The 26738-nt window shown below is 44.5% G+C and overlaps 1 protein-coding gene across 1 annotated transcript in view; it reads left to right on the top strand.

Moving 5' to 3' along the window:
• DCC (DCC netrin 1 receptor) overlaps positions 1-26738 on the top strand; it is a 349458-nt gene that overhangs the window by 265328 nt on the left and 57392 nt on the right. Inside the window, exons 14-17 of the mRNA XM_026038936.1 lie at positions 344-454; positions 4971-5165; positions 17974-18069; positions 22504-22742. Coding sequence (XP_025894721.1) covers positions 344-454; positions 4971-5165; positions 17974-18069; positions 22504-22742 — 641 coding nt within the window. The remainder of the gene's footprint in view (positions 1-343; positions 455-4970; positions 5166-17973; positions 18070-22503; positions 22743-26738) is intronic.

The following is a 26738-nucleotide window of genomic DNA, read 5'->3' as shown; positions in this document are numbered from 1 at the left end:
GTTAAATAGAGTGCCTTTTTTTTTTTTTTCTTACCCCTATGCTTTGTGGTCCGTATAGGCTAAGTAAGAAGATAAACATATATTCCTGAGTTGGAGACTGAGGAGTTCTGTGGCATGTTCAGGAATGCCACAGAAATGGTTTTCTGGTAACTTCGGCCACTGAGGAAAGTGTCTGTTTCTGAATTTGTGCTCATCCTGTAATACTGGCAGGATTTCATGTTTCCTTAGAGCCCTGGAAAGCAAACCGTTCTGCAGCTGCTCACATAGTACCTATCCTATGAGGTTTTTTTTTATTTATTTTATTCTTCTTTCTATATGATCTTCTCAATTTATTTGTCATTAGGGCTTGACAAAGGAAGCCAGTACAGCTTCCAGGTCGCTGCCATGACCGTGAACGGGACCGGCCCCCCCTCGGACTGGTACACGGCAGAGACGCCGGAGAACGACCTCGATGGTAAATGCATCTCTCTCGAAGCTGCTCTCGCCCCAAGCCCTCTAGCAGGGAGCTGGCAGGTGCCACTGCTTGCGCCACGTGCTGCCAGCCCCAGGGCTGATTCCCGGGATAAGGATAATAGTGGCTGCTGGGAGAAAGTGTTTCGTGGTCCCAGGTTGCTTGGCTTTCTGCGCAGGTGAAGGGAAACAGCAAAAAGCCTCCTTTTTTATTATTAGTTTCCTTTTTATCTGTTCAAAAGCTTTCAGGATTCCTTATTTTTAGCCTCACTCTTCTTTACAGCCTCAGTTGCGATTGCTAAGCTAAGCAACAGTCCCACCTTGGCAGTAACCATCCAGGAGCTGTTTTCTTACACCTCTGAATCCCACCTGCCTTCTGTTGGGTTTCCCCATTATCACCAGGAGCGGGGTGTTGGACCTGGGTGTTTTGCTCTAATAATTCATTGCCACAATCTAGTTCCTAAGTGTCACGACTGCTTGAAATAATCCCGTGATGTGAACTTGTAACTTCATAAATCATAATCAATTGAAGAAACACTGAAATAATACCAACAATCCTAGCAATGCACTAAATAAATAACCCAAACATCTCAACAGCCATTTTCTAGCATTTTTTTTGGCAGATGTTAGAAATTTAGGTTGGCAACAAAGCTGAATAATCAGTAAAAGATGATGGGATTCAGGTACTGGGAAGCCGTGGGCTTTGTAAACCTGTGCAGATGCTGACACAAAAGGGGAGAGAAAAAAAAACACACTGAAATGAAAGGGTTAGATAAAATGGCTGAGATATCTGAGGAAGAATGGAAGAGAGTAATGAAAAAGTCTACCAAAAAAGAATTAACTAGAGTACAAATAAAATGGAACAAAGAACGTGACAGATGGAAGTCATGGCAGGGCTGTATACAACTGATGAGAAGCAAGTCTGTAGTAGGAAGGAGATGAATAGAAAATAAGAGAACACTGATGAAAATGGCTATAATTTCTAAAACTAAATGAGGCACCTAGAAAGGATCAAAGGCAAGCTGGATGAAAGAATAAATAAATAATTAGTTTAAATGCGCCACGGGGCTTGATGTTGGCTTCTTTTGGCTGAAGGGGTTGCCTTATGATCTCAGAAGCAACCCTCGCAACCAATTCCTGCCCATTTCATGTCCCTTCCGTTACGTCCCAATGCATTTTTCACTAGAGCAGCCGTGACTGCTCGCGTTACGTGTCATGCACAATAAGACAACCAATACAGGTAGTTTCCCGTCGGTGTTTTAAATAAAAGACGACAGCTTTAGCATTGCACCCATCGCGGCTGATGGCAAGGTGCCGTGCTGCGCGATGTTATCTTTCCAGTTACAAATGGGATAGACAGCAGCCGCAGAAATGCTGCGGTGAAGGAGCAGGCAGCTGGCTCGTCACTGTCAGGAGCAGAATGCAGGTCGGGAGCACACCTCGGCGTGCGGAAAGCAAGGAGCGTGTTGCTACACGTTGCTTGTATTTGCATTTCGTACGCCGCGCGCAGGCCTTTGAAGGCTTTGTTCCCAACTCCCTGTGTTCACGCAAAGATGCTAATGGAGCAATCACAGAAGACACGCAGGAGGACTAGGCGCACAGGAATGAATTAAAGCCCRGGCATTTTATTTTGTCCGTGTATTGTATTTACATGCATTAACAATAGCAATGAATTGTCGTCGGAACGCCGCACCGTCTCGTGCACGGCACTGCATAATAGATATGYATTTGCCAACATGATACTCTGATAAGCCCTGGGGAGAAATCTGCTCCTTGCTGGGAGTTGTAGAGAGCCCTGCAAGTGTGAGCGGAGCGGGACGAGTGCTCTTGCCYGGATTGCTGGCTGCAATTCCTGCCAGTGCAGCTCCCCTTGCTTTTGCTGGGAGCCTGCTCGTCRTGAGCAATGGGAAGACAAACAGCATCCTGGAGAACTGCTCCCCATGGATATTCATTTTAATTAGCGTGTTTTGTTCGAGTGATTAGAAATCCAAACAGAGCTGCTTCCGCAAGGTTCCCTGGAAAGCGCGAGGGCCTTTGCAGGCAGCTGGGAAGTTTTTAAATATTTATTTTAAACCTCAAAAAGAAAGAAAGCAAGAAAGAAAGCAGTGCTTTTCCCCAAAGGGGTTGCATTTAAACAGCTTGAGCAAGGATGCAAGAGAATTGCTGATCAAGCTGGTGGAGGGWTCTTCCTGCAGGAAAATGGGTTTAGGGTGCTTGGTTTCTGATTACTGCCTGGAGCAGATGGAAGATGTATTCAATAGTGATATAGTTTAACTTCAGCTCTAAATTAGTGCTTTAAGAGCGTGACAGGCTAGACTGCCATCGCCTTGTAATTTAAACTGAAAAGCGATTGGAGAAATACGGGAGCAAAATTGCATGAGTGAAAATGGCCCTTACTTTGTGCAATGCCCCTGTGTGAATGGCTTGGGAAATTGCTCAAGTGACCCAAGTGTGAAGGATTTCTCCAGCTTGTCAGTGGAATTGGGGACCCGTAAGTGGTCCTGACCACGGAGTGGCCCTGGGTGACCGACACAATGACTTGGTGGGAGGTGGCAGGGTCCCCAGTATAGTGGTGAGTTTGGCTTTGCGTTTTGGGRTGCTAAATGCACAGCACAAAAATTTAGAGCTATTTCAGAGTAAGAAAAACATTTTTTTTTTCCAGAGACTATTGGAAAATAAAGTTAATTAAAATGAAATTAAAAGTACTTAACAAAGAGAAAACAGGAAGCTGAGAAGAGCCAGAAATATGCGGGATCTCACGGGATTTCTCATCTCCCTCCTGTCTCGACAAACGCTTCTTCTTCCCCAAATGGCCAAGAACCCACCCAGTGTTTGCCAAACATTTGAAAAATACATTTAAAAATGTTGTTCATCCGGCTTTGTTTTAGAGGCCTGCTTCACAAGAAGGGAGCAAGAAGTTAAACTGCTCTCTGCTTTTTTGAATCGAGAAATGGTGATGTTGCTCCGAAGTGCATGAATCGCTTGTCTGAATTGTCTGCAATAAATAATACGAACTGTTTGAATACAATGGTTGTAATCCACCAGCTGCCTGGAGGTGTTTGTACTGCATTTGAAATCTGTGTTGTGTGAGATGTAAAAATTATCGTCTGAAGCCAGAAGGGCCTCTGAATATTCTGATATCATTTTGCAGCCTGACAATTGCTACTTTTAGGATGTTCAAGGAATTTCAGTCTTGCTACGTCGTCTAACTTATTTCAAGACTGTAAATCACCGCTTTATCTCTGAGTTCTGTAAGAAACACGTAGTTTTGTTTTAACAACAGCACGCTTCAGCAGTAGCTATTGCAGTAACTTTAGTTTCTGCCTGGAAGGCGAGTTTGAGCGTGGCGCGGGGGTGAGTGGCAGCTGTGCGTGACGTGCAGGCTGTGCCTTCGGTGTGTGAGTAGCCACGTTGCAGGGAACGCTCCTCAGCCTTTAAATGAGACCCAGGGAGCTGGGAGCAGCTGGATGCAAAGGACTCCTAAACTTGCTGGGTGCTCCGTGCTGGTGCTGTGCCGCCTCTGAAGAGCCCACGGGATCTCACGGCACTCTGCTGTGCGCATAACGATGCATCTGAAAGCACGTAAAATACCAAGGACGTATATTTGGTCACTGGAAAGTGCCGATTCCTCTTTTTATTGCCTTTTCCAAGGTTTACGGTGGGAATGCTTCACAACCGCAGAGTCTTTTGTTGGAGTTCACGTCACTTTATACTGTTGCTGCCTCCTCCGTCCTGTCCTTGTTGCCCTCCCTGGAAGCTTTCATCTATTATATTGCAAGTCTTTTCATTGGGGAAAAATAGTGACTTGTCTCTTTCTGCTCTCAAAAAGACAAGCTACTGTGCAGCTCCACTGAAGAGACTTGTGATATGGTAGTTACCGAGTCAACTCCAACAAAAGGCATTTCCTCATCTGTCTTTGAAGTGGAAGTAGGCTGATAGAAGACAAAGTCTACCAAATAGTTCTCCTGTGATTAATTAGAACTTAATGAATTTTACCTGAGAGTACCTGTACACGAAAGGTCTCATTCTGTTATTACATTTCTCAGTGCTGTGAATTATTTAAAGCAGATTCTAAGTCGAGAGAAGTCCAGGAGTTAAAATTTGCTTGCTGCTTTGCTGGGAAAGAGAGGTTATTGCCCGAAGATCCTAGTGTATCTCGAACAAAGTCAACCTTTTTCATTAAATATTATACCTCATCTGCAAATTAAGATAAAAGGTGTCTCTAGCAAACCTCAAAAAATCATCTTTTGTTTTCCTGTATAATTTCAGCTCTCTGGTGCTCCTATGCTAAAGGTGGAGAGCACTAAGAGACACTTTGTGTAAAACTGGCAGAGGAAAGTCSGTGCTCTCAGAGGGGAAGAACGTAGCTCAGAAAATAAATTGCATGTGAGCTCTGCATGTAACTCTGGGGCACCTCGTTGTTTCTTTGTACAAGTGTTATAATCTAACTGAAACCTTATAAATAGTAAAGTTGAATGAGGAGGATATTAATTGGTATTTGTTTTCTCTTTGCATCCCAGAATCCCAGGTCCCTGATCAGCCCAGCTCTCTCCATGTCAGGCCGTTGACTACCAGCATCGTGATGAGTTGGACTCCCCCGCTGAACCCCAACATCGTGGTGCGCGGCTACATCATCGGCTACGGCGTAGGCAGCCCCTACGCTGAGACCGTGCGGGTGGACAGCAAGCAGCGCTACTATTCCATTGAAAATTTGGGTGAGTAAGTGCTTCAGCTTGTGGTAGCGTCAAGAGGTTCACCTGAGACTCCGCTGGTTTGTAGGTTTATTTTTAGCAATCTCTAGAGCCTCCTCTCCAAGCTGTTGGATGGGGCTATCTGCACGCTGTGGGCTCGGGCTATGGGAGCACAGGGCCAAGTTGCGGTAGGTATCAGTCCCCGTTGTGATTGATGTCTTGGTGGTGGCGTTAGACCATGTTGAACGTGGGGCTGCTACCAGCTGAGCTCTCGCTGACATYGAGGTTAAGCTCAGACTGCGCCTGCTCCGGTCCTTGTACCCAACGGACAAACGCAGTGGAGGCCTTTCCAGTACCAGGTACGTGGAAACATCATGTTTCATTCAGTGTTGTTTGTTCCTGCAGCAAGTTATACCCACTCGAGCAGCACCTGTGCAGCTGCCTAGGCCGGGTGTCTTCTCCAAGCGGTACCTGTTGCCTCAAGAGTCTCTCCTTCTACCTGTTTCTCCGTATCCTCTAACACCGCTGATGATTCCTCAGGCTTGCTGGATGAGCTGGTGGTGGATTTCCTAATTCTTCTGAAGTTAAAACTGGCGAGGTTGCTAAATGTACTGAAACTGTTTAAACTCTTTGGAGGATGTMGATCTACTGTGGATTCCAGCCTCTTAGCTCTGAGAAAATGGTGATCTTTGGCAAAAGATCTGTGAGAGTAGATACTGTGCCACTGTGTGCTTTTCCTCTGATGGACAGCCATGGTAATCCCCACTTGTCCCATTCCCAGGTTTCACATCATAGCAATAACAACACAGGCCAGGGAGGAAGTAAGACTGACCTCTCATCGCAGGAAAACGTAATGCTAACTAAACCTTTGGTTTTACCCTCAGAACTTGGGATGCTCTCAGACATGTCAAATATGACAGTTGAGTGCTGATCAGTACCTCTCTCCAAGTCCTGTCTTCCCAACGCTGTCTCCTGATTGTGCAGATTTATTCCTTGGACTTGCTCCCATTGTGTTTGAGTTTAGTGGTAGCTGCAAAATTCCTGCTTTATGTCTGAAAAAAACCAGTGCCAGGAGAGAGGTGACTCTGCTTAGATCCCTGCACAGCCCCTGTGACCGCTGGCCTCCATCATGGGCATGGTGAGCATGGATCTTGCTGGGTTTGATGCACCGCCGCCCTAGCACTGGAATTGCAGGAAATTCAGAAAGCTCAGTGGTTTTCTTTACGTTTCTTCTTTTATTTCAGTAGCTGCTTTTTTGTTGTTGTTGTTTTAAATAAGCTTTCTGCTTAGTAGTCTGGGAATAATCAGACATGCCAGGAGGATTCATCGGCTTGGTGCACTGGGGCTGCACCAAGGGTCTGCTCACGATCTCGATGCCTTAGTGTCAGAAGCCTTGGACACTCTCTAGATAGTGCTGAAGCTCTTTGATATCCAGGGKCACTTATGTGGGTAATTGGACTTCATAGCACCATGAAACAGGGCCATCTGACACGTTTTGCTGTTTTCTTAGAGAAAACTAAAAAGTGGATTGGAATTAACTGGTTTTGCTCTTARTTTGTCAAATAGCTTCTTGATGTCCGGTTACCTCCTTAATGATTTAGGGACTTGCAGAGAACTGCAAAAAGCTCTCCCAACTATTCAAGGACTCAGGCAGGCTACTTGRTAATATTTTATGCAGCTTTAAAGTTGTTTTGCGAAAGTCTTCTACTCAGGTAACTGTAATTGGCATTTGTGGAAAGGTGGTTGTCTGCTTCAGCTAATAAAGCTGTTTCTTTGGATTATACATACATATATTCTTGGCTGTGCTGTCAGGCAGAAATATGTAGGGAGTCCAGCAAGTCAGAGAAAACATTTCACTAATCATAGAGAAGTAACTCTGGGACATCTAGTGAATGTCAAGAAATGTTCTGAGCTGACCAAATATTTAGTTATAAATAATTTAGTCACTAAAGCGATTTTTTTTCTCCTGCTGAGCATCCTCAAACAGACTGAGAATTTTATGGAAGTTATTAATTATTCAAATATATTAACATGGCAAGTATATTTTCACTGCATATTTCATGGTCTGATTGCAGATATTCAGAATGTGAGCAGCGCAGCGTAATTGTAATTGTCCAGATAAGTCGCATGCATCCGATCCCTAATTGGCCAAGGATACAAGCACTTTGCTTATAAGTCCTGACCTGTGCACATCTCAAATTCAGTGCCTGTGAACGTTCACATGTACTCTTTGAAAATCAATTTCCATGAATAATTGCACTAATGAAATTCCATCATTTAAATATCCACAGAAAATGAGCCCCAGAGGGATGTCGCCAAGGGCCCAGAGAATGCTTTTAAAAAATTAAAACAGTTGCGAACGCTTCTTACATTATTCACGAGCTTTATTAGAAGCCATTATAAGAAAATTGTACAAAAACATGAGACCGAGTTCTTTCCTAATAAAAATCCTGTTCTCAAGAAGAATCTCAAGAATCGAGAATCAAAAGGTGCTCATTGGCAGCAAGAGGGGAAAAATATTTCCTAGATGTTTTATGGACTCTTCCCACCTGTTGGAAAGTTTCTTCTCTCTGGAGGGGCTACGTCTCATCCTAAACTTAATGCACACACAAAAAAAGTCTGGTAGTTCCATAAAGGAGGAACTTCAGTGACCTTTTTTCTCTCCTCTGAACAACCGTTCCCTTTAGATCCTCCAGCCTCCTGCGGGTTGCTGCTGCTCAGCTCCACAGCTCTCCTTGGTCTTTTTGGACCTTGACAGTGGAGAGGTCACCGGGCGTGTGTTTAGCTCAGTCCCTGGGCTGAAAAAATGGGATTTTGCAGCTTGCCGAGGCTGAAATGCCCCCAGTGCTCCTGTTTTTTCGGGCTGCCTTGCCGGAGTGGTCCCTTTTTGCCAGCAAGGCAACGCTGCCCTTCCTCACGTTGGCATTTGGGCAGGTTTTGTTCACGGTGGGATATGCCAAGGCGAGAAATGTCTGGGAAAACTGTAATAGTCTGTCCTTGTATTGTCATGCTAAATCCTGTAGCGGCTATAAAGGCGGTCAGTGACAATCCCATTGGCAGCCCCRCTGTGTTAAGGAACAGGGAACTGGGGTTCAAATAAGCAGGGAACAAGAGCAGGGGTAGTTCAGCCTATCCAACATCTGCATCTTCCAATGCTTCTTTTCTTCCTGTTGACCACAGCGAGTGTCCATAATCCGAGCTGCGTTCTGCATCCGGATTCACCTTCTTTGCTCTTTATGGAAGTCCAGACATGAGTCATTTTCAGTCTGCTCATACTGCCTTACTAATAATTCTTTCTTTATAATGCTGGTTCCAGATGCAGGTTGGCCAAAATCCCTCTGGAAGTCCCGTTAGCTACTTCCCAGCACCTTTGTGTTCCCGTCCACTTTTAAAACTCTGCTTGATAGGTGGAAGCAATGGGAGACCTTCATATGTGGATGTCCTGTTGGAGAAGGAGCCCTGCTCACTCACAGGAGGGCTCACGGTTTAATTCCTCCCCTCTYGGTGGTGGAAGTATTGCCCTCCACATGGCAACTCAGGTACTTCCTTCATCACTCGATACAACCAGAACTTTCTTAATAAGTGGATCAGCTGGTACCTGCTGCTGGTGCAGCAGTTGGCTGGGCAGGAGGCTTCAGCTGCTGAATAAATCACTCCGTAAAACGTGAAGAAAAATACTCACTCTTTCATAACAATGATTGAGAACTTCATTCTGTGTGATGATCATCTTGAATACAACGCTTGTACGCCACAATGAATTAAATAGGGTGATTTTCTCATGATTGAGTGGTCATATTGCCAGGGAGATGCTCTCCTCCGGCACAGAAGAATATAAGAATATAGTGAGAGTGCAGCTTTGTCAGTGAAGAATTTGTTGTATTTTATTTCTGCAGTGTATGAACGATATTTGATGTCAGTCTCATAAATTTCAGGAGTGAGCATCCACCGCTCTCATTCAACCTTTTCTGTGACAGAGAAATCAGTGCTTGACTGATTCACAAATGAATAATTCTAACAAGGAGACCCATTTCCAATGCGCCACCTCATTTCTTTTTTTCTTTTCTTTCTCACCCCTTTCATTCTTTGCTCATGATTATAAATGGCAAGGTTATCACCTGATTAATGGTTGTTTTAACAATATTGGAAATTTCACGGGTGCCAATTGTGATCTTTTTACGCATAAAGAGTAGCGATTTCTGTAGCCATTCAACTCAAAAGGCATCAAAGGTAGTAATGAGCTGACCGGGCTCCTGACCGTGGCGATTTACTCCAGGAATACAGTTAAAAGGAGAGGAAAGAGGCTGGCCGAGGAGATTTCCCTTTACTGATTGTGCAAACATGAAACCAAAATACCTGAACCGACGCATCAGCCCCAATAGTTTGCACAACGCTYTCCATAGGTCACAGGGCTATATTTTTAATTCACATTCTGGAAGAATGAAATGTAGTGACATGATTATAGCATAACCCAGTATGCTAACAACATTATTAGATCACTTTCATCTGTAAAAGGCCCTGAAATCTGTCCTAAGTACCTAAAAGTACCTAAACCCAGCTCTTTTATAGGTATTAAAAGTATCTAAAGTCTAGGCAGAGTAGAAAAATCGTACCGAATTTCTGAATTTCATAGAAATGTGGACTTCATTCTTTGGAATACATCCTTCTACATACCATCGCAAAGAGAGCAAGATATAATTTTTAAGGATTTTTTAGTGCCCAATTGCCTTGATGCAACTCAAGAAGGAGCTGCATTGATCTTGRAGTGTGCAGGGATTCACGTGCACCACTTGACAGCAGCCGTGGATTGGGAATGCACACCTTGATGTACCATTTTCCCGTCTCTCTCCAAGCTGGAGCCTTTGCTCCTGGTGGTCCAGCAATGAAGAAGAAGCGCTCAACATGCAGCAAAGAATAGCAAAGACTTATAAAAAGTTGTCCCTATCCCCCCGGAGTTGTGTCCATCTGGAACTGCTGAGCTGCAACACGAAAATCTCATGCATTTGAGCAACTTCTGTGCAATGAGCAGGACTAGAGCTACCACAAATAAATCAGAAGAATTTATTGCAAAGCACATAAGGTTGCGCAGGCTGGTGGAAGCCGCCTCGAGCTGGCAGATACTCACAGCTTTCCTTCCCTCGGCTAAATCACATGCTGAAAGTAAAGCTGTCGTGGTTCTTCCAAGCCTGTCAGGTTATTTTTTGCAAGGAGAAGAGCAAAAGACACGTGTGGGGTGTTGCAGGTTTGATCAGCACCAGTGCTGCTGCTCGAGTGATGGGCTGTGGTTTGGATGTTCATCTCTCTGCAGGTCCCTGCATGGTTTAGAGAACAAAACTGGAAAATAAAAACAGAAAATCAACAGTTACAGCTGAGAGGAAATGAAGGTAAAGCTCCTAGATTGGAATTTGTATTCTAACAAATATACCAGCAGGAATGCAAAGGATGCCATCAAATTCTATGGCCTCTTAGCTGCAGATCAGATTAAATTTGACCCTTGTGCATGGATGAGGAAAAAAAAAAAAAGGAAAAAAAAGTCCATTTTGGTTTACTGGAAAGGGAGAGAGAGAGAATGAAGGTTCTTCATTTTCTTTAATCTTTGCAGATGACAGTTGTGGATTATAACAAAGACATGAAAGGGAACAAAAAAAGCTTTTTAATGTAGCTTGGGTTTTTTTCCTCCCCTTTTGCATTTTCAATACAAATTGCAGCAGTGAAAATCAAACAAAATGTGTTAAATTTTATGCATCTCACTGTTTGCCTCATAGATCAAATTAAGGCACAACACGAACAGGTAAAGGCACTTCAGGACTCCGGGGACTCTTCATTTCTTTCTTTCCTTTGAAAACTATCATTAGAAGAATGCAGCCATTTTCCCAACTATTTCATGCAGTATTTTTCTTTCATTTGTCCCTGATGTTCTTTTGCTTACAGAATGCAGAGATCACTCGTGAGCAAAGGGTTGGTTTGAGACCCCTGCACTGTTTGCATCGTGCCTGGGTCTTGCACAGCTCCCCCAGATCGGCTACCCTGGGGGTTTCAGCAGGGGTGTTCTGCTGATCCCCTCCATACAAATGGATTTTAGCCCGCCCATGTATCTGTGCCCAGCACTCGCTGTTTGGTGTCTACGGCTGACTTTGCCTCATTTTAAATTGAAATTTTGGTTTCCCATTTGTAGTAGTTAAAGAGGCTCCCTTGACAAAAGTTTGGGGCTCAGTTGACAACAAATGTGACAGAAGAGCTGAATTTCCTTCCTTGTTGGTAAAGAATAGAGCTCTGGAGGACAATGCATAATCCCAAATTGTCATGTAAGTGATGCAGATGGCAAAGAATAAATATTTTTAATTCATTCATCAATAGAAAAATTAAACAAAAAAAAAAAACAAAAAAATGGGGAGGATTTGATGCAAACCAGTGTTGCCAGGGAAAAGTGCAGATCCAACACCATGACCTGCCTTCTCCAGCGGTACCGTTTGCTCTAAGGTGATGCCAAGGAGATCAAAACAGCTACAGAAGCCCCCGGTTTCGCTCATTGTTGATTGCAGCAAAATTGCAGGAAATGAAAGAAAGACTTTTGCACAAAAAAAGCACCAACCCCTTTGCTCTGGTGTGATTCCACCGCTGTGTCCCGTGCATGCACCTCGTCTCGCCCAAGCTCCAGCTAACCCCGCGGGCACATTAACGGCATCGCCTCTCATGCCAGCCCGCTCCCGGGGCCGGGGCGCCTCATTTCTTATTGATTGCCCCCCACACGGGCGACACGTCCGTGGCCCGGCCCCGCTGCGTGCGTGCCGAGCGTGGGGCCGTGGCGGCGCCGCCTGCACCGCGCTTGCCACGCACCGCGGGAGCTGCAAAGGTTCACGGCTCCGCAGGGGTCGGCGCCGTTTCCGTGCACGCCAATTGGAGCCGTTGCCTGCAGCCCTCCCCGCAGCGATGCTGCATGCGGGACGTGGCTCCGGCGTGGTGAGATGGCTTCTTCAGGCAGCTCGGGCTGGAGACGCTGCCCGGCCCCTGAACCGCCTTGAAATAAAAGCACTTACAGGGGTCTCGTTGTGAATTGTGCTTGCTCCGTTAAACACTTTCCCCAGGGTTTTACAAGTAAGATGCATCCAGCGGCGGCCTGAGGATCTGCGGTAAGTTGTCTCCAAAACAGAGACGTGCTGGACATTTTGGCATTGATGCAGAGGAGCCCCCTCCATCCTTCATCCTTGGTGATCCTGTGGAGCTGGTGACCAGAACTGCCCTTCTCAGGGACCATATAAATTAAGGATTGTGATAAGCAGGTCTGAATATTRCTGTATTTTTATTACTTGGGTTACAGCAGTGCCCAGAGGTTCCAGCGAGATCGGAGCTTGGTTGTGCAGGAATATGCGGCAAGTCACCACTTCAAAGAGCTTGCAGGCAGAGGACTAAAGGAGAAGAAAGGAAATATTAACACCGTAGGGACTGAAGAACACAGGTGGCTTGTCCATCATCTCCCAAGAAGACTGACATATTGCACATGTGCATGCCGATTTCCTCTGCTCTGCTCAATATCTCACTCTCAAAGCTAAGCTTTTCTTCTCTCTTTTTCTCTCTTTTCCCTTTTCTTTTTCTCTCTTTCCCTTTCCCTTTCTCTTTCTCTTTTCCTTTTCCTTGAAGAGGGCTTCAGGCAATAGCCCCAGACCCAGAAGCTCAAATTTTGATGCAATCAAAAATGAGCTAAACAGGAGCAACTGATTTGCAGGAAGTACTGGTATTCCTGGTGCTTAAAATACATGTTATCTAGCTGACTTTATTTAAACATTGGATGGAACTTTCTGGCATGGAAAAAAAAAAGTGCCAAGTTTCCAAAATTGAGAGTCTGAATAGTTAGGTTGGTGGTTAGCAATTCTCAGACAGTTAAATTTCATGCTTCCCTTCCTCCAAAAAGATCCTTAGGCCTGTCCGTTATAAGCGTGGAGGATGGACACGTGAGCTTTGCAGCGCTTGTCAAGTTGAGCTTAACTCAGCGCTGCTCCTCTTTCTCATTATACATTGCTCCGTTTACCAGTAGATGAAAATATGGGCAATTTTGGTTGTGATGGACATAGGATCATTCCTGGTAGTTGTCATGTATTACTGAAAGTAATATGTGAGGTCCATGATACCAATTTTGGTCATTTTGGTAGTAAATCCTCTCAAGCAGATTTCCAAATGATGGGATATGCTCTATGAAAGGAAATGGCAAAGATGATCTGTTCATCGACCACTGAAGTGCAGCCACTGCTGAGGCAGCAAGTGTCTAGAAGAAGTAAAAATTTAAGATTTTATCTAGCTGAAAATACAGGAGAGCTGAACTCATTTGGAGACTATCACTGAGATAGTCTCTTCTAATAGAATATTTCACTACTGTCATTAAAAACTGTCAATATGATTGCAGTGCATGTTAAAGAAAGATCGGTGTGGTTTCCTTGTGCCATTTTAAAGCTTGCTTCTAAGCTGTGCTCCCCGGGGAAGTGTGGGATTGTCCAAAATATGTCATTGTAGGAGTTTCTTTGTGAAGGAATTTAACTGCATGGCCGTTGGGTGTGTTGGAATGGCCTTTGGGGTGTAAAATCAGAGTGAAGGCACTGTGGGGAGGAGTTGGTGGACGGTCCATCGCTTATGGAAGTGTCTGCACAGAGGAGGCCGGGTCAGTCCGTGGGTGTCCTGGCCCCAGGCGGGACACGGAGTAGCTCTGACATGTCCCACCGTGTGCGTGGCCTCCTGGCGAGCCTGCAGTGCACAGGTGTGTTCAGCAGCTTGGTGAAGCCCTGCTGTTTGCCCAAGGCTGCCCTGGGAAGAGGCTCCTCCCGAAGATGCAGAGCCTGGTTGGACACGTGCTTTGGGCTCCTCGATGTGCACAGGCAGGCTCACACTTCCCGGGAAGCTTTCCCTTAGTCCTGGCCATCCAGGCAGGCCTAACCCTAGCTCTAGTGCTCCACTTCAGGGCTCAACCGCGGGAAACCTGCTCTGCTTGTGAGCATGGTGTTCAAGTCCCGTAATCTCTTCATTTCCCAGGATTCGATAACCCATATCTGTGGGGTTCAATTTGACATTTCTCCTCTTGATAGATTACCTCTTCCCGGCAATAAGCTGATGTTACCAGGCGCTATTCTGTATCTAGCAGCTGATGCTGGTGCTATTGATTGCTGGGCATCATGTTTCCATGGACTCAGGCAGGGGTAATTTAGGCTGTTCTTTGGTAGTAGTCTGAGCTAATTTTGACTGGCTTTGACTTGGATTTTGACTGTTTTCCTGTCCTGTGGAGAGTTGGGTAGAGGCCTTAGAAAGGAGCCGTATTTCTGCTCTGCTTGCAGCTAAATCCTCCACTGATATTGGCACCCTTTGCTTCACTAATCAGTGTGGTTCTGGTGGAGCCAAATGTGATAGTTGCAGAGAGGACTGACCTAGTGCCGTAGCTTACAGCTTCCCACCAGCTCACGGCTCCGGCCGCATCCCGTGTGTGCTGGGAGGTATCAGCATCAGTTAATTTAGGTGGAACGGATCCCATGGAACCATCTGGTTCAAGCCTTCGCTTGGAGCAGGGCTAGTTTCCAAGGTAGCTCTGGTTGCTCAGCGTCCTGCACACTCGTCTGCTCAACATCCTCTCAAATTTTGTTTTTGAGTTGAGGTGGAGGATCAGCTTAAAGCACTGGAACTTCTTTATGCCACTGTTGTTTAAGGCTCCGAGTTTTCTTTGGGTTGAAGTTCACATCCAGTTGTCAAGTGTTTATTTCTAGCTGAAAAGAAAATTAAATTATATGTGAAACCTCAGTGTTTGTCAAAAGACCGTGCATAATGGCCATAGAGATGTCACAATTATACCCTTCCCATAAAGACGAAAATAACCATGATATCTTGAATGAGTTTTTCCAGTTGCCATTTGTTGATTATTTATTTCCAGGGGCAGCATCTGTCAGTGCAGGAAATTAATTTTGTCCATGCTTAGCCTGGGCTTCTTTCCTTCTGTTTTTTTCCACTGAACCTCACAGCACAACTTCATTTCCAGAGGATGCTCCACACCAGTATCGACACGAAGGGTTCCTGGCCGGTGCTCTAATTAAAACAGACTCCTTCGGTTTCTTCAAAGGCATGAAGAGATTTCCCTTACTAGAAAAAGTCGTCTTGCTAGAAAAAGTCTTGCTAGAAAAAGTCTTCCTCGTGCAAGGCTGTTCTGCTCCTGCTGTAGAATAGCAAATGCAGCTTTTAATGCCACTGTGATACAGCTGATTTCCTCACTGCGACGAGCAGCAGTCGGCGGAGAAAAATTCAGACTTGACCTCTGAATTCTTGCAGCTGCACCACGAGTAGCCTTTTTGAAAGCCACCATCTCTTCCTCCCTTCCTTCCTCATCGTTTTTCTGCTCGCAAGGCAAATGTCTCTTGTTGCATTAGCCGCYGTTATTAGGAGTTTACACTTAAAGGCTTTCCTCGGCTGAACTCCCGCTCCAGGCACTTGCAGTTTTCCTAGGGAGAGCACTGGAATGACCCCAGCAGTAGTATTARTATATAATGCAGTTTTAAAAGCTACACTTTGTCATACAATAATATTAATGCTTTTTCATATTTTCATTGTATTAGGCTAAATCCAATTCTTAATACTCGGTTCAAATGCTGTACCACAGCAAATTGCCTTTTTCCTCTTATCTAGGAGGAGACTAATGCAATTATTTGTTGCTCCAGTTAACAGCAACTCAAATTAACCACCTGATTTTTTCATGTTTTTAACAGAATGCTGCAGATCACTTCCAAATCTTAGCATTTTACAAATACAGCCTTCTCCGGTTATAAACATTAATCAAATGTCAGAGTGCTTGATTTATATTATCTGGTGYGCTATATATTGTGCTGTATAGGCACATGAATAATGAGGGATGTGCTGATAGCATAGTCTCCGCTTTTGAATTTTCCATTGTAGATATCACATTTTTGCCAACGCGTTTAGCTYTTCTTGCAAATGCACTTTTCATGAGCAGATTAGTAATAAGGCACTCATTTTGCTTATTAATTACTGGGAATTCACGGTGTTTTTTGACTAGGTATGAAGTCCAGCTGTCTCTGGTGCGGCCGCAGTCGGAGCAGAAATAGCCCTCAGWTAGAGGCTGATTCATGATGCCTTTCTTTAATGTCGCTCCTAGCACGTGGTGGGTTGTCCTTCAGGAGTGCCCGTGTCCAGGGTGCTGCAGGGAGAGCCCGAGCYGGTCGCCTGGCTTGCAGAGAGGTACAAAGCGAGAGGCTGGATCCACTGCCCATCTCCATGTGTGCTCTCTAAATATAGCCGCTTAAAGTTCACCGCCTCCATCCATTAGTGCAGAAATACAAAATGCATAGCAACATGCTGAGCACATTTATTTTAAAGTGTTCCTGCATATGTAGAAAAAGGAAAGCAAGATGCTGCAAAATTTGCCTGCTATGATAACAGCCAGGCAACAAATCCGTGACAAGCCTCGAGTCCTAAAGCTTCATCCTTCAGTATTCCCTGTTTTTATCAGGACATACACTGGAGAATGATCCATGTTAACCCCTGGCATAASTCCATCACAGGCATTTTTCAGCATGGATAATTAGGCCCAATGGTTGGGAGCCTGACAGAAGAAAGAGATTATGGGAGAGATGGAGTCGGGCTGTACTTGTGCCGTGAATTTCTTTTCTCCTGCAGCAACTGGGGAATGGGACATCGTTAAAATACTCAGCTAAACAACAACTTGGTCTCAATAAATAAATCTTAATGTGGGATCTAGGAGTTGCAGCACTTCAATTAGAAATTAAAAGTAGCAGTGTAATAGACAGCGGAAATCATATGAAAATATATCCTKTATCTTTATGAATACAAAATAATTCCCTCATGATATTACAATGAATACCGACAGAATTAATGGCCRTATAATACTTAGTGTAGGGAGTTATTAATGCACCAGTCATTCRTTTGGCATTTTGTAAAATTTAGCTCTTTGGAGAAATTAAGCACAGAAGTCACCTGAATATTGGACAAATATGACACCATCTCTACTGGACCTAAAATTAAGTATAAAATATGTGAGTTGGAAGGATATTAGTAACATACAGCAAGTACTCTAAGTTTATTAATTCTTTCCAGGTTTATGGTAATGGTGTTAATCACTCCGAGTTCTTTTGGCACCACTGGAGGTGAAATGTGTAAATGTGCAGCAGGTCTTTCGCAGCGTTGCACTATGAAGTGCCTCCCTGCACCCAAACATGCCTTCTTTCCACCCAAAGCGTGGAGAGACAGCAGCTCCCACGTTGGCCATGCCTGTGAGCACCCACCTCATGCGGTGGGGATTTGCTTCTGCAGAATGAAAAGAAATTAAGGTCTGCTTTGGGTGYATTTGAGGGGGTATTTAGAGTGGCCTTGCCATGAGCTAGGACATATGGATGGCCAAGGCATGGCTGTGTCCCCAGGGCCCGTCCGGCTGCATCGGGGTCGTGTCACCTGCAGCAGTGACATTTGCAGCGTGTCTTGTGTCGCTCTTGGAGCGCTGGCACTGTGCTGGAAGTGCAGGAGGGGTAAAACGGCCATCACTGATGGGTTCTGGGGACACGGGAGGCTCCTGGAGCCAGTCACGGTTCTCTTACCTGGACAAAGCTGCTGCTGATTCAAAAAACGTCATCTCTTGAAAGCCTGGGGTAGCACCCAAAAATAAAGGTAAGTGGAAATTTTGGGAAGAGAACAACAAATGAGGGATGGTGGCTCATCTTGCAGAAGTATTTGCCCAACTCCGCTGGTTTTCCCCTTGTATTTGTGSAGGGCAGCGCTGCACCGCGCGGACCCCCGTCCCCCGCTAACCCTGTGYGCTTTGTCCTGTTGTCCCCTGCAGAGCCGAGCTCCCACTACGTGATTTCCTTAAAGGCCTTCAACAACGCGGGCGAGGGCGTCCCCCTGTACGAAAGTGCCACCACGCGCTCCATGACAGGTGAGTGGCCCTGCTGCTGCCGCCCGCCTCGCTCAGCGCCCACCTTGGCCAAAACCCAAGGGGGAAAAAGAGCGAAGAGCCGTGCAACCACCCAGGGCCCTGCGAGAAAAGATCAGGTTCCTCTGCTGCTGTGCAGCTAGAAGGAGTGAAATTGGTGGTTGCTCGCCGTTTTTCTCCCAGCGGCTGTAATGGGCTGCTCCCAACGCTTGCTTGTCGGGAYGGCTTGGCTCGGGAGAAGCATGACTCCCTGACCACGCAAATAGCCGGAGAGCAGCTTAGAACAGCAGCTATTGAAGTGAATGCGACCCAGGTGGAATTGTTTTCCCTATCTTCCGTTTCTGAAGTAGTTGCAATTAAAATGAGTGCGTTCAAAAACAAGTTCTCACCGTGCACGTTAATGGGAGCACTCAGAGGGGCTGGGGAAGAGGAAGGAACATATTGATAAGAGAAGCTGCAGCAGGTTCACACAGATGCACTGTTGGGACATGGCAAAAGAAGGACTAAATGTGCAGAACTGAGGGAAAAAAAGTGTTTAATATTTTTGTTTCTTTTTTTTCCCTCCCCTGGAGTGACACCGTCATTTGGTGACATTTTTTCCTGTACTTCACCCAGTGCGTTGAGAGCTTCCTGGAACGGGAGCTGCGTCACTGAGAGCAAAAGGAATCGCTGACCATCTCACTTGGGTGGAGCAGGAGGAATAAATGCACCAAAGGGCAGCTCGGTGGCTTCAAAAGCAGGGAAAAAAAAAGAAAAAAAAAAAGAAAAAATAAATTACTCCGTATGTCTTTGTGAAGTATTCCCATAAGAAATCTTGGAAAGTCAGAAGAAGAAAAAAAGGAGATTAATTATGATCAAGGGCAACTGTGACAAACCACATTAGAGATAATATTGCCAGGGAGCTACTGGTTTCAAAACTGTTGATTTTACTTCATGTCTAAAGTCTACGGCTGTCATTGCTGCTGAGCACGCCAGTAACGTGTGCCGTATCAAACCTTTCTCCAGTGAATTGTCCTCTGGATCCATAGGGGTTTTTACAAGCCTTTTGTTTCGGGGTTGATTGTATTTAAGTATTTCCCGGTCCTCCTGTGGGGTCCGATTCTGTGCGTGCATTTGAAGGACACGACATCCCGGTGTGGGGGAGGTATTGGGGCTTGCCCTGGGTTTTGCCGCTGGGCGTTGCTCTTGTGGTGCCAAGAGCAGGTGTCTCCATGAGAGGATCCAGCACCTTCTGGAGAGGATCCAGCACCTTCTCCCAGCGCCTCCGGAGGGAACCCGCAGCCGGGCGGCCGCGCCGGAGGTCCAGCCGGTGCAACCATGTGTGTGTGTCCCTGCCGTGTCCACGTGGCTGTGCCTTGGCGCTCAGTTGCGTGCTAATGTTGTCTAAGCTGAAGTTACACAACAGGCAAAACAGCTATCTGAAGAGAGCAAAAAACCAAAAAGCTACTTTTTGTCAAGAGATTGCAGTTTCTGAACGACAGATGTCCATGCATAAATACTGGCAAATGAAACTTCTTTGGAAAATGGAGGACGTATTTAGGGACCTATTTTCAGCCACCAGTGGATTATAGACATTTCACTCTTTCCCATTTCAGCAATGACATGTTTCAGAAGCTGAATTATCTTGATTGATTCAGTCTAACCATTTGTTTGCTCAAACTAGCCTCTTTTCATAATCTCCTGCACGGCGACCTTCCTTCTTCAGTATGAGAATGACTGGAGAAAGGAGCTGCAGCACGTGCTAAAGCAAGGGTTTTAACTCCATCCACATAGACTCCTGTCATAAGTTTTCTGCACAAACACAGGATCAGGGGCTGCTTCCCTTCCCAACTTCCTCAGGCAATTCTAAATTTCAGTTCAGATCAAGAAATAGGTAAGTCAACCTAGTAGAAGATTGAATTCACCATCAATTCACAATTCACCAGGCAGGAAAAAAAAATCCAGCTGTCCATCCCTCTTTATGTACAGGGGGCATTTGGTCTTTGGAGCACCAGGACTCCAAACACCAGAGAAGCACCAGGACCATGGACCAGATTTCTCCGTTTCCTTCTGTTTTCCTGCTCAAGCTTCATGTGGAAATGCCTTGGATGAAAGAAGCAGCAAAAGAAATCAGCTGCACTAATGGCTCATTGTGTGTTTTGAACGTCCTTGTCTCCCCTGGCGTTCACTCCTAAGGCTGTGGCCTCCTGAAGTCCTAAATAAGGAGTTAGGAAGTCATGAAACGTGAGTGATCAAAGGGTGTCAGGAGTTTGACGTGCATATGGAGCAGGCAAACTGCAGCATCTGTCAGCGAGGAAATGAGGAGAGACTTGAGGCTTTGATTAGTTGCTTAGCGCAGTGTTTCATGGAAAGGAAAAAAAAATTGGTGGCTCTTGCTATCTTTTACACACTGTCATTAAAAATGATATTTAGAATAATTGGTAAAAAAGGAATCAGTAAGTGTATTTTTAAAACATAGGACTGAGGTTGTCCACAGAGGGTTAAACCTCAACTCATCACAGAAGTACCTAGACCGAAAGAGCAGGTCTCTGGTGAATTCCAGTACCTCCAGACACGAAACAGAGTGAGGTTGTAATCTGTGCAGTGGCCACTATCAATCGTTTTTGTTTGGAAGTCATAACCACCGTAGCAAGGAGTGACGGTGCAGAAGCTGCCGCTGCTCACGCTAGCCCCGAGATTAACCACGTGGGGCTGAGCACACTGCTTTTGTGAGCAGCCTCGTGCTGCTGTGCTCCCGTCGGGAGTGAAGTCCCTAAGCGGCGGTCCCTGGACTGCGGGAGCAAGAAAAGAAGGGAGGTCTTCATTCTTCTGAAGCAGAGCCACAGCAAAGCCGAGAGAGGGAAAAGCATAAGGGTCAAACAGCATGCGAGTCAGGAGGAGATTAATTCCATAAACCAGAGCTTGGCCAAGGGAAGCAAAAGCTGAGATTTTTATATATATATATAAAAGGATTTTTTATCCCCTGATTCCATAATAGAGTCATTCTGTGCTTCCGGAGGATCTCTCCTGTTCACCAGCCTTTGTGACCTGTGACGTCATTACTCTTAAGTGGAAACTTGCTTGGTTACAGTAGGAGAGTTGGAGGGTTCCCTTGCCCAGGATCCTCCAGAGGAGCCCTAGTCTCAGGAATGGTGGTTATGAGTCTTCTCAAAGGTCTCAAATCTTCTGAAAAAGGTCTCACTCCCGAGTAAGTCTCAAGCTTAGGTCTCTGTTCATGTATATGTCCTCGAGCAGCAGCCCAGTGAAACGTAGACACCTTCTCACACTTGTAAAGAGGACAACATGCTATCAAGAAGCTGAAGTGAAGATACTGTTCCCTTGAAGGGAACTGAGCTGCTTGATCATGTTTATGTTTAGCCTGACGTTCAGGTGCTTAACTAAACTGGCTGGTGTAGGAACGGTCTGCCAAAACCATGCTCTGAATCTGGCCTGAAATCTGGTTCTTCTCTCATGCCACAATAAGCCGAAGTAATCATAGGTACAAAGAAATGGGAGGACAAGGCCACAGTTGTCCTGACAGCCCTAGTTAACTGGATGCATCAATGCGCAACTCAGGACTGGGCTTGTKGAAATGAAATAAGCTGAGTGTAATACCACTTGTGTATTAAGGCCCACCAAAATTTGCCCCATCTGTTATACCAGCATCGTATAGTTCAGCAGTGTGCCACGTGCATGACCGTTTAGCGTTGTGTTCAGTCTCTTGCTCTCCAAAGGCTACCTGATCATGGATGCGTGATGGAAGGACTGTGCCTATTCCTGAAGGAGCAAGCCTGCTTGAAGATGAGAAGGATAATCCACATGTCTGCACGTGGATGCGCACATTTATCATGACGACACTGTTAAATCAACAACTGCAAGATCTTCACTTGAGCACTGACATTTTTGTGTTCTGTTTTGCCTAGCAAATATTTAGGCAGATGCATGATGTGTTCATTCGAGGAGCCTAAAACAACAAAGGAGGCTGCAGAGAAAGAGAAAAGGGTAACTCCTACAGACATGAGTGTGTGTTATATCTATAAAATCAGGTTTGAGGATGACGCACTCTCTGCTCTGTAGGTGTTTCTAATAATGTATCATTCATGCGCTTTACTTTTTTAAGAAATTGGAAATCATTTTAAGGAGAAATTGTGCATTCTGGCTTCATCTTGTGTGAAGGAAACCAAAGCATACCCAAGAGTGTCTGAACAATGTTGGAAAAGAGCACGTAGTGCTGGTTAGTTTTGATAATGTAACTGAAATGTTGTTGATGTGTCTTCCTTTTGCATTAATGCTTTTCTTTCTGTTCTTCTCATGTTCCTCCTCCTCATTAATGCCATGCATTTAACCCATTGTGACGTGTGCCCCTTGGTGGCTGCTTGTGTTTTGTTTTCTTTTTCTTTCTGTTGAACTACCTGTTCATTTGCTTTGGAATGCTCTTTTGGTGATGTATGAACCCAGATCCCATTGATCCATTAGAAGTTGATTTTTATCCTTTGCTTGATGATTTCCCTACCTCAGTCCCAGATATCTCCACCCCCATGCTCCCACCAGTAGGTGTCCAGGCTGTTGCACTTACCCATGACGCGGTGAGGGTCATCTGGGCAGACAACTCTGTCCCCAAGAACCAGAAGACTACCGAGGTTCGCTTTTACACCGTCCGGTGGAGAACCAGCTATTCCACGAGTGCGAAATACAAGGTGAAATTTTAACACTTCATGAATTGATGAGCTATTTTGCATGTTCCTATTTTGTTTGCAAAGACTCTAAATTTGCTTTTAGGCTGCCCAGGGAGGTTGTGGAGTTTCCTTCTCTGGAGGTCTTTCAAACCCGCTTGGATGCCACCCTGTGCCACATGCTCTAGGAGTGCCTGCTGGAGCAGGAAGGTTGGACTGGATGATCTCTAGATGTCCCTTCCAGCCTTGAATATTCTGTGATTCTGTGATTCTGTGGACTTTGTCAGCCAAAATTCCAATTACTCAGGCAAGGGGAGAGTAGCCTGAGTAACTACTGCTTGGTACCAGCCTATGTGTTGGGTTTCATGAGAATGTCATATTTCCATTGAACATGCCAACTGCTGGCAGCCTGGAGCTCTAATCTTTACCAATTAGATTTAAATTAGGTCGTTGTGAATGTGGCAATACAGCAGTGTAATGTATAGGATGGCATAGCAAGTTCCATACCAACCATACCATATGGAGATTCAGCCCATTTTAAATAATTCTCTACAGCCCAAATTGAGGTTAGTTTATCAGAAAACTTCTGAATTTGATTATGTATAACAGCAGCAGAGTATAATACTTCTTTCTATATATGTTTTTTCTTCAAGTCCTGATGTTAATAAAAGCAGCAGTAAACCAGGTAGAGTGGAACAATTAGCTATGGTGATACAAGGAGCACAAGCATGGAGTTTAGGCTCTTTTCCAGGCTTAGTTTTGAAAAATAAACCCTTTCTCTTGCCAACCTTTTTAATGCATCATATAAAATCCACCTGCCCCAGAGTGAGCATGTCCTTCTGCCATGCCGTGTCATTAGGGTTGTCTTCTCTTGCCTGCTGGGTTATATTGGTCCATACTCAGTTGTTTSCTCTGGATATAGCTTTCTGCTGCAAGTGGTGTGCCCGTTTTTGCCTGATCTCTGTTCTGACAACATCATGCTCATGCAACCCCTTTTTATTAAGGCTGTGCAAGAGATGGTGCCCTACTGAGCACTGCATCTCCTCAGCTTGGAGCTTGCAGTACATGTCTGAGCCTTGCCAAACCCCAGAAGATGRCTGTCTGCCTCTTTCACGTTCAAAATACTTTCACGTCTGCCTCTCAGACTCTAATTCCTAGCTCATTCTCATGTAATTTTGGGAAGTGAGAGTGAAAAGGTGCTGCCTTCGGTCCCTTTTCCCAACGCAATTTCTCAGCTGTCGCCCTTGCCCTTCTGCTGCCTGCACGGGTTTGCTGGCGCTCAGCTCAGTGCTTGCGCTGGCCAGGGGCCACCACAGCTCTCCATTGCACTTGCATTGCTCCCRGTCTGCATTGATGTGGGCCGGGAGGAGACAGTCGAGCTGTCYTTTTGCTTCAGGTACTGACCTACCATGTAGCATTGAAATAAGTGCTCATCCTTGCAAGGAGTGAATCCTCTTCCCTCGGTCTCAGACCCGTTACCATACTTCTCCTAGCCTCAGATCCTGACGTGATGAACARCAGCATTAGTCTTCTTAATAACGATGATTTTGAATGCTTATGCAGCATATCCTTGTGATCTGTTAACAGTTGTAATAAATTCTGCTCTAATTAAGGACAGTGGAACAACGCAGGGTAGTGTTCTGAGTGCTGTAGCTTGATATGATTCCTACTTGGAGACAGACCTCGGTACCCTACAATATGAGGAATATAGAGCAGCGGAGCACAGTGAGTCACAGGTCACGGCTATGAAAATAACTCTTGGAGGCAAATCAAAGCTCCAGCTAAAAAGCAGCATTATGATATGTTGCTTACAGTCAATTGCACATTTTTTTCCTGGTGTCCTCAAAAGCGAGTCGCGGTGGGACCTTGCAGGGCAGCTGCAATATTGTCACAGCAGAGGAATTCACCGGGGATAATTTCAGAGAAGCCAGAGAAGAGGAAGAGTGTGAATGGAGTTAGCTTGTATTGTGCAGAAAAGCTCTGAGGTCATGGGATGCTCGCGCAAAACTTTGCTCTCAAACTTTGTTAGTTCAGAGAATTGAGAGTAACGAGACTGGGCTGACCTTTCTTTTGCTATCATCTTTAATTGGCTACTCTGGGGAAGACCTGTAATGAGCTAGTCTGATTTGTTTACTCTGATTTAATCAACCAGAAGCAGAAATGAAAAATAATCTTCTYAGAGAAGATTACCTTTCTTGACATATGCAGTTTTCAAGGAAACAAGGTGAAGCCTATTATGATATTCTTGGAAACCAATGGGAAAAACTCCCATTTTCTTCCCAGGGCTTTGCATCAGGCTTCCATGGGCCTGGCATCTACCGTTAGAATGAATGTCCACTTGCATCTGTGTTTGGGTTGAATCTCCAATTCTTTTCAGATTCTTCCTGTTAAAGTTTCCCATGGCTTCGAAAATGTACATCAAATCTAACATAATGAAGGTCTTAGCCTTTCCCATTGAAGTAAAAAAAAAWATATATAAATTTAACTTAGCCCTGTCAACTTTACTTTGTAAAAACTGGCCCAAACAGGCCTAGTGTGGCATTATTAAAAGTACTTGTTACAGTATATATCCCCTTCATCTCTATGTGATACTAACTTCAAGGATGTTTGAGACTATTGAAATGCTAATATTTGGTATAGAGCAAAGAATTCAAAGAAAAATACTCAGTTGGAGACAAATAACTTGCTTTTTACAAAAGAGAAACCAATGTCTTTATGTTCTGCTAAAGACTATTTTGTCCAGGAGAAGTCTTGACCCCCACTGTTTTTTTCTGTGAATTTATCCTGATCATGTCTAATATCCGAGCACTTTCCCAGTGATAGCTATCAAATTTAGTTACCCTCAATCATGCTGAACGGTGTTTTATGCCACAAATCATTTCATGTCTTCAAAAATACACTCTGCAGAGAAATTAATATTCATTATATTGAAATCTGGCCTTCAGTTGAGGAATATTTTTTGTATATGCTCACAGATTGGTTCTTCCATCTTTGTCCTGGCCAAGTAGTAACCTAAGTTGTAAGTGCAATCTTTGCTTCAGTAAGACTTCCTATAAGGAGGACTCTATGCCAAAGTCTTAGAACAAAGAAGTTGGAAAACTGCTCATTTCCAAGGACTAGGACCTTTGGTTGAGCATGAAGATGATGAAATCTTGTCTTGCATTATGCCCTCCTTTTAAATAGCATGTAAAATATGTCAGAGCACCCAGGATAAAACAACATACCATGCAGACTTATACTGTACATGCATTAATGTTTCTCAAGAGAAAATTTCTCCCACTTCGCCATGAAAATCATCTCTTTATTCTGTAATGTGTTTGAAGCTGGATTTACCATTTTTAATCAGGGTTTCATTGGTTGATTTTGAATCATTCCATTTGATGATGAGAATGGCATTACTGGTAAATACCAGCAAATATTTATCAACGTCTTTAAAGGTGCAAACATCAAGTTAGTCTTCTGACGGCAAGTCATATATATGTTATATATCATACATATATATATATATATGTGTGTTATATAACATAATTGTGTGTGTGTTTTTACATATATATATAAAATACATATTTAACTAAGCAAAAGCATGTTGTCAATACAAAAGTACATCTTTATTCATATGTCCTGGAGATACATCGTCTCTTTCAGAGGTAAGTGTTAAACTCGGAACTGGAAAGTCTTGGTCAGGACACAGAGGCTCCACTGGGTCTCCACTCAGAATCAGGATATATTAAAAGCTTTTTGTTTTCTTTTGAGAAGCAACCCATCGAAAGCTGGAAATGAATATTTAAGTTATGGAAATGTTCCTATTTTTTTCCTCATATAGGCACAGATAAAGGCCATAGTGTTAGCTTTCAATTTACATTTGGAAAAAAATGCATCACAAATTGCTTTGTCTGGGAAAAGAGAAAGAGGAAGCATCACAATAATTTATTTAACTGCCTAAATTATAGGTGCCAAGTTTAGCATCATATTTATGGTACCAGAAATAKTTGCATTAAGGTATGCAGTGGCCATAGACCT

This window comes from Nothoprocta perdicaria, unplaced genomic scaffold (genome assembly GCF_003342845.1).
Source record: "Nothoprocta perdicaria isolate Ctin4 unplaced genomic scaffold, notPer1 scaffold_10, whole genome shotgun sequence".
Taxonomy (NCBI): domain Eukaryota; kingdom Metazoa; phylum Chordata; class Aves; order Tinamiformes; family Tinamidae; genus Nothoprocta; species Nothoprocta perdicaria.
The sequence above is the reverse complement of the archived record's forward strand: the minus strand, read 5'-3'. Positions and strand labels throughout refer to the sequence as shown.